We start from the raw sequence: 14,694 nt of genomic DNA, 5'->3' as shown, positions 1-14,694 counted from the left end.
ACATGACGAAGAGAGAGTGAAAAAACTTATTTGGAGGTGATCTAGACAAGGCCCGAATCGCACGGCACGCGCTCCCGTGAACAACGGGGAATAAATTCGGCGGCCGTCTCGTCTCGTCTTCCCACCAATCCGCTAATCGCTGTTGCTGCTCCAATCCGCACCTCGGCCAGGCGAAGGGGGAGAAAAGGGCGAGATGACGGTGGAGAAGGTGGACGCGGCGCTGGCCGACTTCGACGCCCACTTCGACCGCCTCTTCGCTTCCCCGGACGCCGCCTCCGACGGCAAGGTGAAGCTGCTGCTCTTCCTGGCCGACCGCGAGCCTGACTCCTCCCTCACCTGGTGCCCCGGTAAGTAAGAAGAATTCTCGTCGCCGATAATGATAGATTCCGTTCAGCAACTAATAGTCGTCGTGTCGCCCTGGTCCCGTGCTTACTCTACTCACCGTCGCCGTCAGACTGCAACGTGGCGGAGCCGGTGATCTACGAGCGGCTGGAGGCGCTGCAGGGCAGGGACGCGGTGCTCCTGCGCGCCTACGTCGGGGACAAGCCCACATGGCGCGACCCGGCGCACCCGTGGAGGGTGGACCCCAGGTTCGGGCTCAAGGGCGTGCCCACGCTGATCCGGTGGGAGGATGGCGCCGCCGCCGCCCGCCTCGGGGACGACGAGGCGCACCTCAAGGACAAGGTTGACGCCCTCCTCTGCGCCGGCGGCAACTGACAGATCCGGTTTCCCGTTGGGTTCCTTCCATCTGAGTAGAGCTGCTATAACAATCAATCTGTAATTCAGCTCGTGTACGCCGAACCAGAAGCTGGGAAATTGTGTGAAGCTAATAAATAAATCAGTTCATGTATGACGAACCGGAAGCTGGGAAATACCTAGTAAAGCTAGTAATTCGATAATAGTGAAGCTAGTAACTCGATGGTGCTGTGTCTCGTTCTACATTCCCAGAATCCGAATCTAAGGTTTAATTAAATCATTGCATTTCACGGGGTTGAGTAAAGACTAAGATAATTCATCGTTATTCATTCATAGTTTCATGCAACACACATTCTCACTAGTAGAATAACAGATCAGTCCAACTCGGTTGATGTTGTAAAAGAGGCCAGCAACAGCAATGTAAACAGTACAATGCTTTGCACTTGCTCTTTCCCTTGTAGACTGTACATGCTTGAACAATCTGAACAACAAAAATGTCATATTAAGCGTAGAAACAATTTCATGTTCAGGCACCGTTTGGATGCCGATTTTTTTGGCAAAATGCTACTGTAGCATTTTGTTGTTATTTGGCAAATAGTGTCCAATCATAGTCTAATTAGGCTTAAAAGATTCGTCTCGTGGATTTCGTCTAAACTGTGTAATTAGTTTTATTTTTTATTTATATTTAATGCTTCATGCATGCGTCTAAAGATTCGATGTGACGGGGAATCTTGAAAAATTTAGCGTTTTGGAGGGGAACTAAACAGGCCCTCACTTTGAAGATGAGACGTGTTCATCTTAACCATCCAGAGACCGACGAACCTAGTAGCCGAAGTTGTCCAGCGACCGACGAACGTAGTAGCCAAAGTTGGACGCGCTGCTGGTGGATAGAACTTGGGATGGCTATATTCGGAAGGGAGGCATTTGCGCCCGGACATCCGCCCTATGCAGCACGGCCGGACACAGCTTTCAAATCGTTCCTACGATACGATACACAGGAGCCTGTCTGATGCGAGCGACTCGTCCTAACCTTCCCACAGCGCGTAGCTCATCTTCCCACACTGCGACGCGTGCTGGCCCGAGCCTGCCCCGAGCCCACCCCGTCTGCAGCCCCCACCAGGGTGCCACGCGCCCCAACTCCTGGCCCCGGCGTGCCCCATCCCTTAGCACCCAGGCCGTGTCCCCGTGACTCTACGAACGTATCTCTGATACATGAAACACTTGCGACATGAAAACACTTGAATGCAACATACATCTAAAGAAAATAAAACATTTAGAACATACGCATGCAACATATGTAACATCCAGATTAAATACTTGCAACATGAAAACACTTACTACAACATAAGACTGAAAACAGCAGAAACATTTGGAACATACTGTTGCAGCATATGGAACATACTGTTGCAGCATATGGAACATATTGTTGCAGCATATGTGTGAATCATATACAACATTCAGATCAGAATGCTTGCAATATACAACTGAAACAGATGAAACATTTTAAACAAATAATTACAACATGTCTCTGAAACACTTGCAACATATGCAAGTGCAAACATCCTCAATCGACTTTTGCAACATCCATACGAAATAATCGCAACATACCTCTGAAACGCTTGACACACTTGAAACATACATTTGCAACATAGGGAAAGGGAGACCTGGGCCGATTGATTCCGGCCGTTGGGGTGGACACCCGTGGTGAGCGGCGGTGCGCGACCACCACCAGCATCTGCCCGGGCTCATGGGTGCCCTAGGCTCGTCCGGGGATGACCTGAGGCACCCCGGCACGTGCGCCCAGCGACCATCAGCAGGGGCATCAATGATGAGGCATCCCGATGACGTTGGGGGTTAGGGAAGAGGCAAGGAGGCGCTATGTTGTCAGCAAACATGACATGGAGAGTGAGAGATGGGGAGAGCAGAGGCAGTTGTAGAGTCAAGATGACGGATTAGAGGGGGGTGAATAGTCCTTTCTAAAATTAAACATGTTGGCTAACCGAAACAAATGCGGAATTAAAACTATCGATCTAGCTAGGACTACACCCCGCTATCTAAATTTTCCAGCATCTTACAAAGATATTAATTACGCAACTAAGGTACCAGGCTAGTTAAAGCTCACCTAATTAATTCTAGAAGTAAGGTCACACAAACCTATTGTTGACGGTCACTAACACCAATTATAAACCGTCAACATAACCTGCATTTATATTTAATTCCATCACCAAGCATAGGTATAGGGGTTTAAACTAATGAATTCCATGAGTTTAGGTGATTTCATGACTACAGGAGGATTTATCCAAAAAATAGCTCTCGGAACCACTGTCATACACTCCAAACAAGCAAATCGACGACAACAAATGATTCAACCCGCGAAAACTGTGAAAGACAACTCTAGAAGGTTCCAGAAGACACCACATCGAAGCTTGGGCCAAAAGGCCACGAAAGTGGGCCGGCTGGCCAAGCCCATAGCTCGGCCGGCCTGCCACGGAGCCCGCTCACCCTCCGTTGCCTCGTACTGGTTCCTAAGATCTACATCGATGATTTTAAGGCGGTTTTAGGTCGATTTATCCAACGGTGATCGAGGGAGTTGACGCGGATCAATAACGTGGCGATTCCTTGCCCCTACTCCACCTCGGCATATATATAGCAGCTCCTACCCTTCTCCCTGGAGCCATCCTGAAACCCTAATTCATATTCTCCTCGTCAAGATCAGAGCCAGCTATCAAGGGAAGATTAGTCCTCCATAAGATCTAGTCTTATAAATAATAGTGAGATAGAGTGTGAGGAAAGAGTTTGGAGAAAGTGTCGACCTATCGGTGCTCTCTCTATGGCTTGTACCCTGGCAGAATCAAGTTCTACTTGAACTTGCTTCTGAGGATTCTATGGTAACCGACTTCTAATTCAAGTAAGCATCGTGGTTATATTGTTCATCAGGTTCAAAACTCTTTGAGTGCTTTAATCTATAGGACGCTCTAGGTTAAAGTAGTAATTGTAGGTGTAAGCATGGTGATTAGACCAGGTTACTTGTGGATGTACCCTATATTCCTGATCGGTGGTAGCTCGTGATGGTGACTCTTATAGCATAGTTGAATCCTTTGTAGTCCACCTCCCGTTTGTAGGCCTACTAAGGATTTAGTTACTACAAGAAACATACTCTGCTTATGTTTCCCTTAGTAATATCCCTAGTTGAACAATAGAAGACATAGCTTACCAAAGTTAAAAATAGAAGACCTTTGTGATCTCCTCTATACTCCTATTATATTAAGTATTGTTACTACTCCGGGTTAAGTTAGACGTAGTTACTCTCACACGTTTCTCTGTGGATACGATACTTGGACAAAGTTCAATAAGGCGCTAGGCACTCTCTAGGTGGTGACCCATAGCCTAGCGCCTAGGCGGGCCAAGGCGAGCCTAGGTGTTTTAAGGCGTTTTCCTAGGTGGTAGCTAATACATGTATAAATACTTACTTAAAAGAAAAACAAAAGATAGCAGATCAGTGGTGGAGAAAGAAGAGAAGGCCAATAACGGCCTAAGTCTCCCAAGTCTAGTCTAAGTCTTATCCCCTCCCCTCCCAGCCTCTATTCCGGTCTCCCTCCCTCCCAGTCTCAGCTCACGCTCACCCATTGCTCGCCCACACCACCACCATCGCCTGACGCCCTGATGTCGCCTCCTTCCCCATCGGCTGTCGTCGCCGCCGACGTTACCTCCTTCCCCACCACTACCTAACGTCTGTGCCGCCCCCACTCATCCCTGCTTTTGCGGATCTACCCGCCACCACTGCCTGACGTCGCCTCTTCCCCCACCGGTCGCCGCTGCCTCACCTTAGCTCCTCCCCCATCGTCTCCTAATCTCCGTGCCATCCCCACACGTCCCTACCTTGGTAGATTTGGTCGTCTTTCGTCGATAATAGTTGGACAGTCGCCTAGGTACCCGCCTACCCCCCTAGGCGAGGCGGTACCCCATCGCCCAACACGTAAGTGCGCCCAGGCAACCGCCTAGCGTTGCCTTTTTGAACATTGTACTTGGAATACTTCCGGGTGAAAGCTACAGTGGTATCCGCGCATTTGTGGATTTATCTTTATGTGTTAAATATACAAACAAGCTTTCTGGCGCCGTTGCCAAGAAAACGGTTGCTGAGTTAACTTTGAACCTAGTTTAATCTTGTACATTATATCTTTTACTTTCTTTTATTCTTTTTTTTCTTTTATCATGAATTCCACTCCTATCCACCTATATGCTACACCTACGAGCGCACACTTAAAGCCACCAGAATCTTTAAAGCCCATCCTAACACCTGGATATGAGCTGCGCCCGTGTTTTATAAAATTGATTCATGATAAATCCTTCTCGGGAGAAGACGATGAAAACTCATACTCACACCTATGGGAGTTTGCAGAAACATGTGCATGCTTGCATATCGCTGGCATGTCTGACGAGACCTTAAGATGGAAGTTGTTTCCGTTCTCTTTGACGAGAAGAACTAAACAATAGTACAGTCAAACCGTAGGAAGTATGCAAGGAGATTGGGAAACGTTATGCTCTAAATTTTGTTTATGTTTCTTTCTCATCTTTAAGGTGGTTAGCCTTCGAAAAGAGGTTCTAAATTTTAGACAACTAGAAGAAGAATTTCTTGCCACATCATGGGATCATTTAATGACCTCATCATCACTGGCCCTGACCTTGCCATTCAAGACCCGGTGCTTCTTCAACATTTTTAGATAGATCTTAGCAAGGATTCCATGGAATCCCTTGATGCAGCCTCTAGAGGAGCTTTTCTTCATCTGTCAGCTAGTGAAGCAAGGTCTATGCTTGATAAGATTAGTGGAAAAACTATCTGCACTAGCATTCATAATGAACTCCTCGAGGAAGAGAATGAATCATCTTTTGATCAAGAAGAGGAAGTTTTGATAGCCAAATCACAACCACTCCAATTCCAAGATTTAGCTATCAATCCCAAATCATCAACACCCCCAAAATCCTCCAAAGGAAGAAGAAATTCAACCTTTGGAAATTCCTTTTAAGGATGATCTTTTTATGCTGATTTTGAGAAAAGCTTATTGCTACATAAGAGGCCTTCGAGCGAATATAATTCCAATCCTCTCAAGAAGAGATCTCTTAGGAAGTGTCCTTATTCCCATGTAGGACATTAGGAAGAACTCAAGGGTGACAAGTCAAGTGATGCTATAGGAGAGCTAAGTCATTTAACCAATCCTATCTTCTCCCCTTCTATGCCCACATTAGATGTCTCATCTGAACCCATCTTTAAACCCATCCTTGATCCCGATGAGTCCCCTTATGATCTTTCTCCTAAGTCTCACGATGATCCTAGAAATCCATTAAGACAACTGAAGCATAGGAGTCATGAAGATCACAAGGATGATCAAGAAGAGCAACGACAATGGCTGGAATATATTAAGAACTCATATGCCATTGCTAAAGAATGGATGGACAAAGACGAAACCTTATGGGTAGAATCCAAACTTAATTCAGATCCAAACGGTGAGCTTAAGTCAATCTCCTTAATAAACATGACACATCCAAGTTTGGAGGAGACCTTAGACAAGATCAACCCGAGAGTCACCAATCCATGAGAAATCTTGGATAATAAAACGTCCAATCAATGTCATAAGCATGGAATGATAGAGGCAATGTTTTCGTCTATGGACATTCATGAAGAATCACCCTTGGAGTTTAAAAAGAAGATTACATCATCGAGCATGGAAGCCATTTCATTAACACCTCATCGAATCCATGCTCGCATAAGAAATCTCCTAAATCATTTGGTCTCTCTAACATTGCCACACATAAGATCTTCAATCCCCTCATACTCCCTGTTCATAAAGACTTTGAAAGGGTGGTTGCAGATGCATATGTTTATCATAAATATTGCAAATCTTGTTGGCATAAATCTTGAGATAGGCACCCAAATGGTGTTGGAGGGGAAACCACTTCACCAATTAGAAACAATTCGAAGGTTTCCCAAGAACAAACTTCTGTCCTAAAACAAGCACTTTCGGGAGATAACATGAGCCTTCACCTTTTGCTATAATGCCCTTGTGAAATGAGCATAGAAATATAATTGTAAAAATATTCCTTCGGGTATTTTTGTAACTAACCATTCTAGGTTTGAAGCAAAAAGGATGAAGGATGACAACGTAAGGTATGTCCAACCAATTATCAAGCAACATTGAATCACATTCACACATGAGAGTTCTATCATCCAAACTTGATTTTGCTACAAAATTCAAGTGCGGGGGATGAACTGAAAAATCTTATGCCATGTTGCTAATTTTTTGTTGTCTCTACCTTTAAGTCATGCTTAATTTGCTAAATAACAATCATGCTCTTTCATCTCCAATTGAATAAATCTCTATAATGCTTTCATGCTACCTTTGTTTACTACAGTATGTTCAAGGTTTGGAGTTTGTTCATACATCTCATAAATTAAGCATGGTGCTTAGTTTAGGAGTGTTGATCTTAGTTTTGAAGGTTTTTTAAATTAAGCATGGTGCTTAACTTAAAATGCTTTCCTAGATTAAATTAGACACAGTGTCTAGTTTGATTTTTGAACTAAGAATATGCTATAGTAGATACTAGTCATTTTGTTAGACTAACCCCATGCAGGAAACTCTTAATTCAATATTGATAAGTCACGAGATGAATTCAAATCGGGGATGAAGTCAGGCACATAACGAATTCTAATAACATTGCACAAAGAAGACATAGCTCATTCATCATGATAGAAGAACTATAAGTATCAAAGTTCATTCACTTTGTCTTCTACTGCAAGTTACCTTTGCCTTGAGCCATACTTGTATAAAACATGATAAACAAAATCTATGCTAAAGCAATCCTAAAACCATCTTTTCATTAACATAGATGTAATTCATAAAATTTATGGACAACAATCCATAGTTCAAATTTGTTATATTCCCTCGGGTATGTCTCCACTAACATTTTGTAGGGATGAATCTGCAAACCCAGCCACCACTGCAACTATGGAACAAAGAGGATGAGTGCCTAAAACACGATCAGTAATCAAAGCACTCACTCATAGGAAGTGGACGAGCAAATCAACAGATCTAAGGCATACAACAATGAATGAGTGGAGCGGAAGGTCCAACAAGATGTCAAGATCAAAGAGCAAAATGATGGCATAACAAAAGGATGAGAAAGAAAGGGTGCAATTTAGGAAACAAAAAGCTCATGAACACTCAAGCTGCGAGGCTAGCCGAACAAGAAAAACTTCAAAAAAAGGAAAAGACCATCACGAGTCACTTACTCTTCATCGCATGGTGTCATCATGCTCCAATGACAAAGGTAACATCCTAAGGTAAATGGTCATTACTTAAAAGGCTTTTCCTTGATTCTGGTATGCACATAAATAAGAAACAAAACATGTTTGAGTTATAAATACAACTCCATCACTTAATCCAACCTGAATAACTCAACATGTTCTTTAAGCTTGTTCCTAGCACCACTTTCTTGATCTCATAGTTTTAATCAAATGAGCTAAAACATTGCACATCCTATCTTTGTAAGATGATAGTCATAATCAAGTAAAGATTGATATATTATGCACAGATAGACAATCCTTCCATTTAAGCAATTCAACCCTTTTAGCCAAATGTACTTAAATGCTACATTCGTACTCAATCTTCTGATGTTATCACCCATGTTGTAATTGAACAAAGCACATAAACATCAACTTCATCATATTCAATGTGCCTAAGGTTGGAGAAGAAGAATAAAATTTTGGTTATAATGGTGTTTTCTCACCAACAGAGCCCATGTACTTGATCTCTACCTTTTCTCATGAGTAGGACATACTTCAAGCAAAGTATGGGAGAGTCAGTTGATTCTCCAAATTTCTACAAGTGATCTGAACCTATCAAACCAAAGTCCAAACTCAAAACCAATACGGGTTTGGCAGAAGGAGGTGACATCACCATTAAAAGGGTCATCACAAGAATCCTCCTCTATAGAGCAAATCGAGGTATCTGGTCAATAAACTTCATAAGGAGAAGTCCGGTTCGAAGAATTTACAACACCGAACCCTCACTGAAAGAGATAGCTTGGGAGAGAAGCACTCCCATGTATCTAGGTAAGTATTCTTTCCCCTTTTGTTTTAGTTTTGGATTCTTTTAGTAGTTAAAAGAATGATGAATGAAAAACAAAATAAAAATTTATCTTTGCATTAGTCATTTATAGTAATAATGTGTGATCAAGTAAAATTAAAAATAAAATAAAAAGAGTGTGCATCTAGGTTGCTTTAATTTGAGAGCTGAATAAAATAAAGAGGACTCAGAATAATCTCTTAAATAGAAATGATGAATAGTTGCTCTGTTGTAATTCCTTTCAAGTATCTAGTTTTTAGCCTTAAATTCTCTCAAATTTTGGATACGACTGTTTTGATATAAGGATTTACTCCGAACTTGAAACTCGTGGGTAGCATATGCTTGATCTAAGTCTAGGTAATTGACGGATATGATATGAGAAGGTTTGAGCTACTGTTTATCTTGTTCCAAGTGACACTAAAGTTCTAGAGATTTACTTTCTGAAAAACAAAAAAATGCTATATGATGAGTTCCTGTATGACAAAGCTTGAATTCCTTCCAGAGCCATACATGTTATTTAGGCTAGGAAAACTTCCACATATATGTTGCTTGCTTTTGCATTGAGTTTTGTCAAGCTTTGTTGACCCTTATGAGAGATTTGTCATGCTCTTAAAATCAAGATCATGTACACACCATCCAGATATGCACTACTCCTACACTAGAGGTAGGCACAAAAACATGCCTTCCATCTAGATTCACCCAAAAATGTTTTACTCCTACACTAGGAGTGAATACAAAAACATGTTTGATAGGTTTTCCATCCACTCAAAATAAATGCTCCAAAGTTCTTATTGATATCTCTCTCAAAGTTTTATTGCAGAAAGGAGACATAGGCTATGCAAAAGTTATTCATAAAAAAAGAGGAATAAAAGAGAGTTGAGAAACAATAGACAGGTGTCTGAGATATCTAAAACAATAGGTACTTAGATGCCCGCCTGAAAAAGAAGAAAGAGATGAATAAGATAGCCCTTGTTCTCTTGCAAAATTATTTTCAAGTTTTAAAAGAGAGATAAGTTTTCAAGGAACAAAGTAGAATTAGGTTAGCCACCATATATATCCGCCATTTATCCACACACATGCACATCTTGATTTGATTGTATGACTCAACTCTCTTTGGATCCATTGTTTGACTTTACAATATATGCATTGCAAGTATGCTCTAGTTTTCTCCCTACACATAAACTCCACATAAGCTTTAGTTGTAGGAAGAGAAAAGGTATAACATCATTGTTGCCTTTGTGAGGATCCACAAATATCACATATATTGAGAGACTTGAGAGTGTCGTACAAAGGAATCTCTGAGTTTTATTTTGAAAACTTATAAAAACTCTAGAACAGTGGTGAAACAAAGAACTTGAGACATAGTGCTTGACTTGATCATTCTGTCTTTCAATTGCTCAAGACCTAAGTGAAGGCTATGAAGCTCCATGGTTGAAGGTAATATGGGTAAGTTTGAAAGTTAGATCAGTTTATTCTAATTCGGAGGAAAATTTTTTATTGAATGCATGTGTACTTTTGAGGCGAGAAAGCATTATAGTAACTCCTGATCCATTGCTGAGTTTAGCTTTGCTCAGGGACTGGCAAAGGTTAAGCTAGGGGGAGCTTGTTGACGGTCACTAACACCAATTATAAACCATCAACATAACCTATATTTATATTTAATTCCATCACCAAGCATAGGTATAGGGGTTTAAACTAATGAATTTCACAAGCTTTGATGATTTCATGACTACAGGAGGATTTATCTAGAAAATAGCTCTCAGGACCACTGTCATACACTCCAAACAAGCAAACCGACGACAACAAGTGATTCAACCCACGAAAACTGCGAAAGACAACTCTAGAAGGTTCCAGAAGACACCACGCCGAAGCTTGGGCCAAAGGCCATGAAAGTGGGCCGACCGGCCTACCATGGAGCTTGCTCACCCTCTGTTGCCTCGTACTCGTTTCTAAGATCTACACCATTGATTTTAAGGCGGTTTTAGGTCAGTTTATCCAACGGTGATCGAGGGAGTTGACGTGGATCGATGACGTGGTGATTCCTTGCCCCCTACTCCACCTCGGCCTATATATAGCAGCCCCTACCCCCTCCCTAGAACTATCCTAAAATCCTAATTCATATTCTCCTTGTTAGGATCATAGTCAACTATTAAGAGAAGATTAGTCCTCCATAGGATCTAGTCTTGTAAATAATAGTGAGATAGAGTATGAGGGAAGAGTTTGGAGGAAGCATCGGCCTGTCGAAGCTTTCTCTATGGCTTGTACCCTAGCGGAAGCAAGTTCTACTTGAGCTTGCTTCTAAGGATTCTCTAGTAATCGACTTCTAATTCAAGTAAGCATCGTATTTATATTGTTCATCAAGTTCATAACTCTTTGAGTGCTTTAATCTATAGGACGCTCTAGGTTAAAGTAGTAATTGTAGGTGTAAGCGTGGTGCTTAGACCGGGTTACTTGTGGATGTACCCTATATTTTGGATCGGTGGTAACTCACGAGGGTGACTCTTATAGCCTCGTTGAATCCTTTGTAGTCCACCTCATGTTTGTAGGCCTAGCAGGATTTAGTTACTACAGGAAACATACCATGCTTGTGTTTCCCTTAGTAATATCCCCAGTTGAACAATAGAAGACATAGCTTACTGAAGTTAGAATTAGAATACCTTTATGATCTTCTCTATACTCCTATTATCTTAAGTCTTGGTGCTACTGTGGGTTAAGTTAGACATAGTTACTGTCACATGTTTTCCTGTGGATACGATACTTGGAATACTTCTAGGTGAAAGCTACAGCGGTATCCATGCACTTACGGATTTATCTGTGTGCGTTAAATATGCCAACACCTATGCAACTAGTACTTTGGCAACCGGGAGAGCTCCTACACAAACTAGTGAAGCAAAAGCACAAAGCTCCTAAGATCACTAGCAATGCTCAATAATAAGGCTACACAAGCCAAATTAGATTGCGCAAAATTACTTAGCTACACAAACTAAACAATGCGACTAACAAGGCTACTCAAGCCAAATTAGTTGTGCAAGGGAGCTACTTCTATGCTATACAAGCAAGAAGGTAACTAGCAAGCTACACAAGCTAACTAATTATAAGAGCAACTACACAAGCACAATGTAAATAAAAGTAAATACAAGCTTGTGTAACGAGGATGCAAACCAACGGGAAGACAAGGATGACACAGTGATTTTTATCCCGAGGTTCACGTGCTTGCCAACACGCTAGTCTCCATTGTGTCGACCGTTCATATGGTGGTTTGATGGCTAATTGGCACCACACCAAGCCCACACGTGAAAGGTCCTAATGGCTATGGGTGAATGGCCTATTAAAAATTCTATGACAACACTAAGCCAAGAGGTTAGATAATTATGAAGCGAAGCGAATGTTGCACTAGCCTACTAAAAGTGCAAGCCACCTACCAACAATTCTAGTCAATTATGATCACTAAGCACTCAAAGACTAAGTCACTACTCTCTACACTAGTTGAGCTAGCTAAGAACTAATTACAACTAGGAAACAAAGCTACACAACTAGCTACAACTACCACAAGCTCTACACAAGGTAAGTACACAAAGTAATACAAGAGAGTGGTAGAGGTGATATACTGTCGTGGCAAATGATCCATCAATGAATACCAAAGAATACCAAAGAGACAATGATGACACAATGATTTTTTCTCCGAGGTTCACTTGCTTGCCGGCATGCTAGTCCTTGTGGTGATTCACTCACTTGGAGGTTCACGCGCTAATAGGCATCACACGCCTAACCCACAACTAGGTGTTGCACAACCAACACAAGATGAGGATCCACAAGCCACGTGCAATCCACTAGAGTTGCCTTTGGCACTCCGTCGGGGAAGGCATAAGAACCCCTCACAATCACAATGATCGGAGCCAGAGACAATCACCTTCCTCAGCTCAATGATCCTCCAACCACTGGGCCAACTAGGTGTTAGCAAACACTAAGAGTAACAAGATCTCCACCAGCTTAAATCGCCCAACTAGTGCCACAAGATGCTAGATCACTAAGCAATGCACTAGAGGCTCTCCAATCTCACTTAAGATGATGAAATCAAGTGTGCAAGTAAGTGGAGTGGTGTGCTCAGCTCCCAAAGGGTGTACACAAGTGTGGGAAGTGCCAAGAGAGTGGCCAAGGCTAGCCACCACCTCTATTTATAAGCCCACAAGCAAATAGAGTCGTTACCCTTTGGAGCAACTATTCTACGAGGGCACCGGATATGATGGTGCGGTCACCGGATAGGGGTGGCGGTGCCCCTCCAACGGTCATCCAACGGCACCGGATAGGGTGGCGGTGGCACCAGACATGGCACGATAGTGCCACTCTAGGCTAGCCCCCTATTGTCCCTCCTCTTTGGAAAATTAGGGCGGTGCACCGCCAAGGGGTGATGGTGACCACGGCGGTGCCTGACCCGGCTACCCCTGCTCTTTGTTGAAAAATGGTGGTGGCACCGGATAGGGTGGTGGTTCCCCCGGTGGTGCACCATTGTGCTTAGGGTGGTGTACACTGCCACTGTCGGTGCCAGCACCAAACTTAGCTACTCTCAACCAAGACCTGGTGGGCATCGCCCTAGGGGTGGCGGTACCACCAGACAGGCAGTGGTTGTGCCCCCCTAGGGCAACAATCAACTCCTTCCTCTTAGGCTCTAGCCGGTCACCGCCCTAGGGGTGGCGGTGCACCGGACAGGGGGTGATGGTGCCCACATGAAATGTCCTAATATGGCTAGAGGGGGTGAATAGACTACTTAAAAATCTAGAAGATCAGTAGAGCAATTTGATTAGTATGACAAATAGCAAAATGCAAACTTGCTCTAGCTCTACAAGGGTTGCAAGCCACCTATCTAACAATTCTAGTTACTATAATCACTAGGCACATAATTAGCTAAGTCACTACTCATTAAGAGCTCTCACACTTACTACACTAAAGAGCTCCACTAGATGATCATAAGCTACAAAGCAAGCTCTCAATTCTAGCTACACTAAAGAGCTTGCTACAACTAGTTTACAGGAATGTAAATGAGTGAGTAGGTTGATTATACCATCGTGTAGAGGAGTGAACCAATCACAAGATGAATACCAATTCAATCACCGGGAGAATACCAAAGGGCAAGAGACAACCAATTTTTCTCCCAAGGTTCACGTGCTTGCCGGCACGCTAGTTCCAGTTGTGCCGACCAACACTTGGTGGTTTGCGTGGCTAAGAGGTGTTGCACAAACCTCATCCACACAATTGGACACTGCAAGAACCTACCCACAAGTGAGGTAACTCAATAACATGAGCAATCCACTAGAGTTACCTTTTGGTGCTCTGCCAGGGAAGGCACAAGACCCCTCACAATCACCGGAGCTAGCCACGAACAATCACCAACACATGCCGAAGCTCCACCACTAGTCCAAGCCGTCTACGTGGCAACAACCACCAAGAGTAACAAGAAGACCCATAGCCAACACAATCCCAAGTGCCACTAGATGCTCAAACACAATGCAAAAGCACTTGGATCACTCTCAATCTCACTTTGGATGATCAAATCACAAGCTAGATGAGTGGGAGGCGTGGGAGTATGCTCACAAGGTGTATCAACAAGTTAGAGAGCCAAGAGAGTGAGCAAAGCCAGCCACCATGTTTTTATAGAGACCCAACAACTCAACTAGCCGTTATACCCCTTTACTAGGCTTGCTATGAACTGACCGGACATGTCCGATGTGGCGACCGGAAGCGTCTGGTCACTGTGTCCGGTCACAGCCAAGTAGCCACGTGTTCCATTTAAATCAGTATAGCCATTGGTGCCCAATGACTCTTTCTGCGCATGCTATTAGACACAATCGGACATGATGCTAGGAAACGATCGGACGCTTGC

The 14,694-nt window shown here is 43.2% G+C and overlaps 1 protein-coding gene across 1 annotated transcript; it reads left to right on the top strand.

Annotated features, from left to right (window-relative positions):
* Positions 1-98: 98 nt before the first annotated feature.
* On the top strand, positions 99-850 carry LOC136529243 (thioredoxin-like protein Clot). Its single transcript, XM_066522332.1, has 2 exons — positions 99-347; positions 455-850. The coding sequence occupies exons 1-2, from the start codon at positions 194-196 to the stop codon at positions 715-717; spliced, it is 417 nt and encodes a 138-aa protein (XP_066378429.1). The 5' UTR covers positions 99-193; the 3' UTR covers positions 718-850.
* Positions 851-14,694: the final 13,844 nt, after the last annotated feature.

Source organism: Miscanthus floridulus, chromosome 19 (genome assembly GCF_019320115.1).
Source record: "Miscanthus floridulus cultivar M001 chromosome 19, ASM1932011v1, whole genome shotgun sequence".
Classification (NCBI taxonomy): domain Eukaryota; kingdom Viridiplantae; phylum Streptophyta; class Magnoliopsida; order Poales; family Poaceae; genus Miscanthus; species Miscanthus floridulus.
Note: the sequence above shows the minus strand (reverse complement) of the source record. Positions and strands in the feature narration are given on the sequence as shown.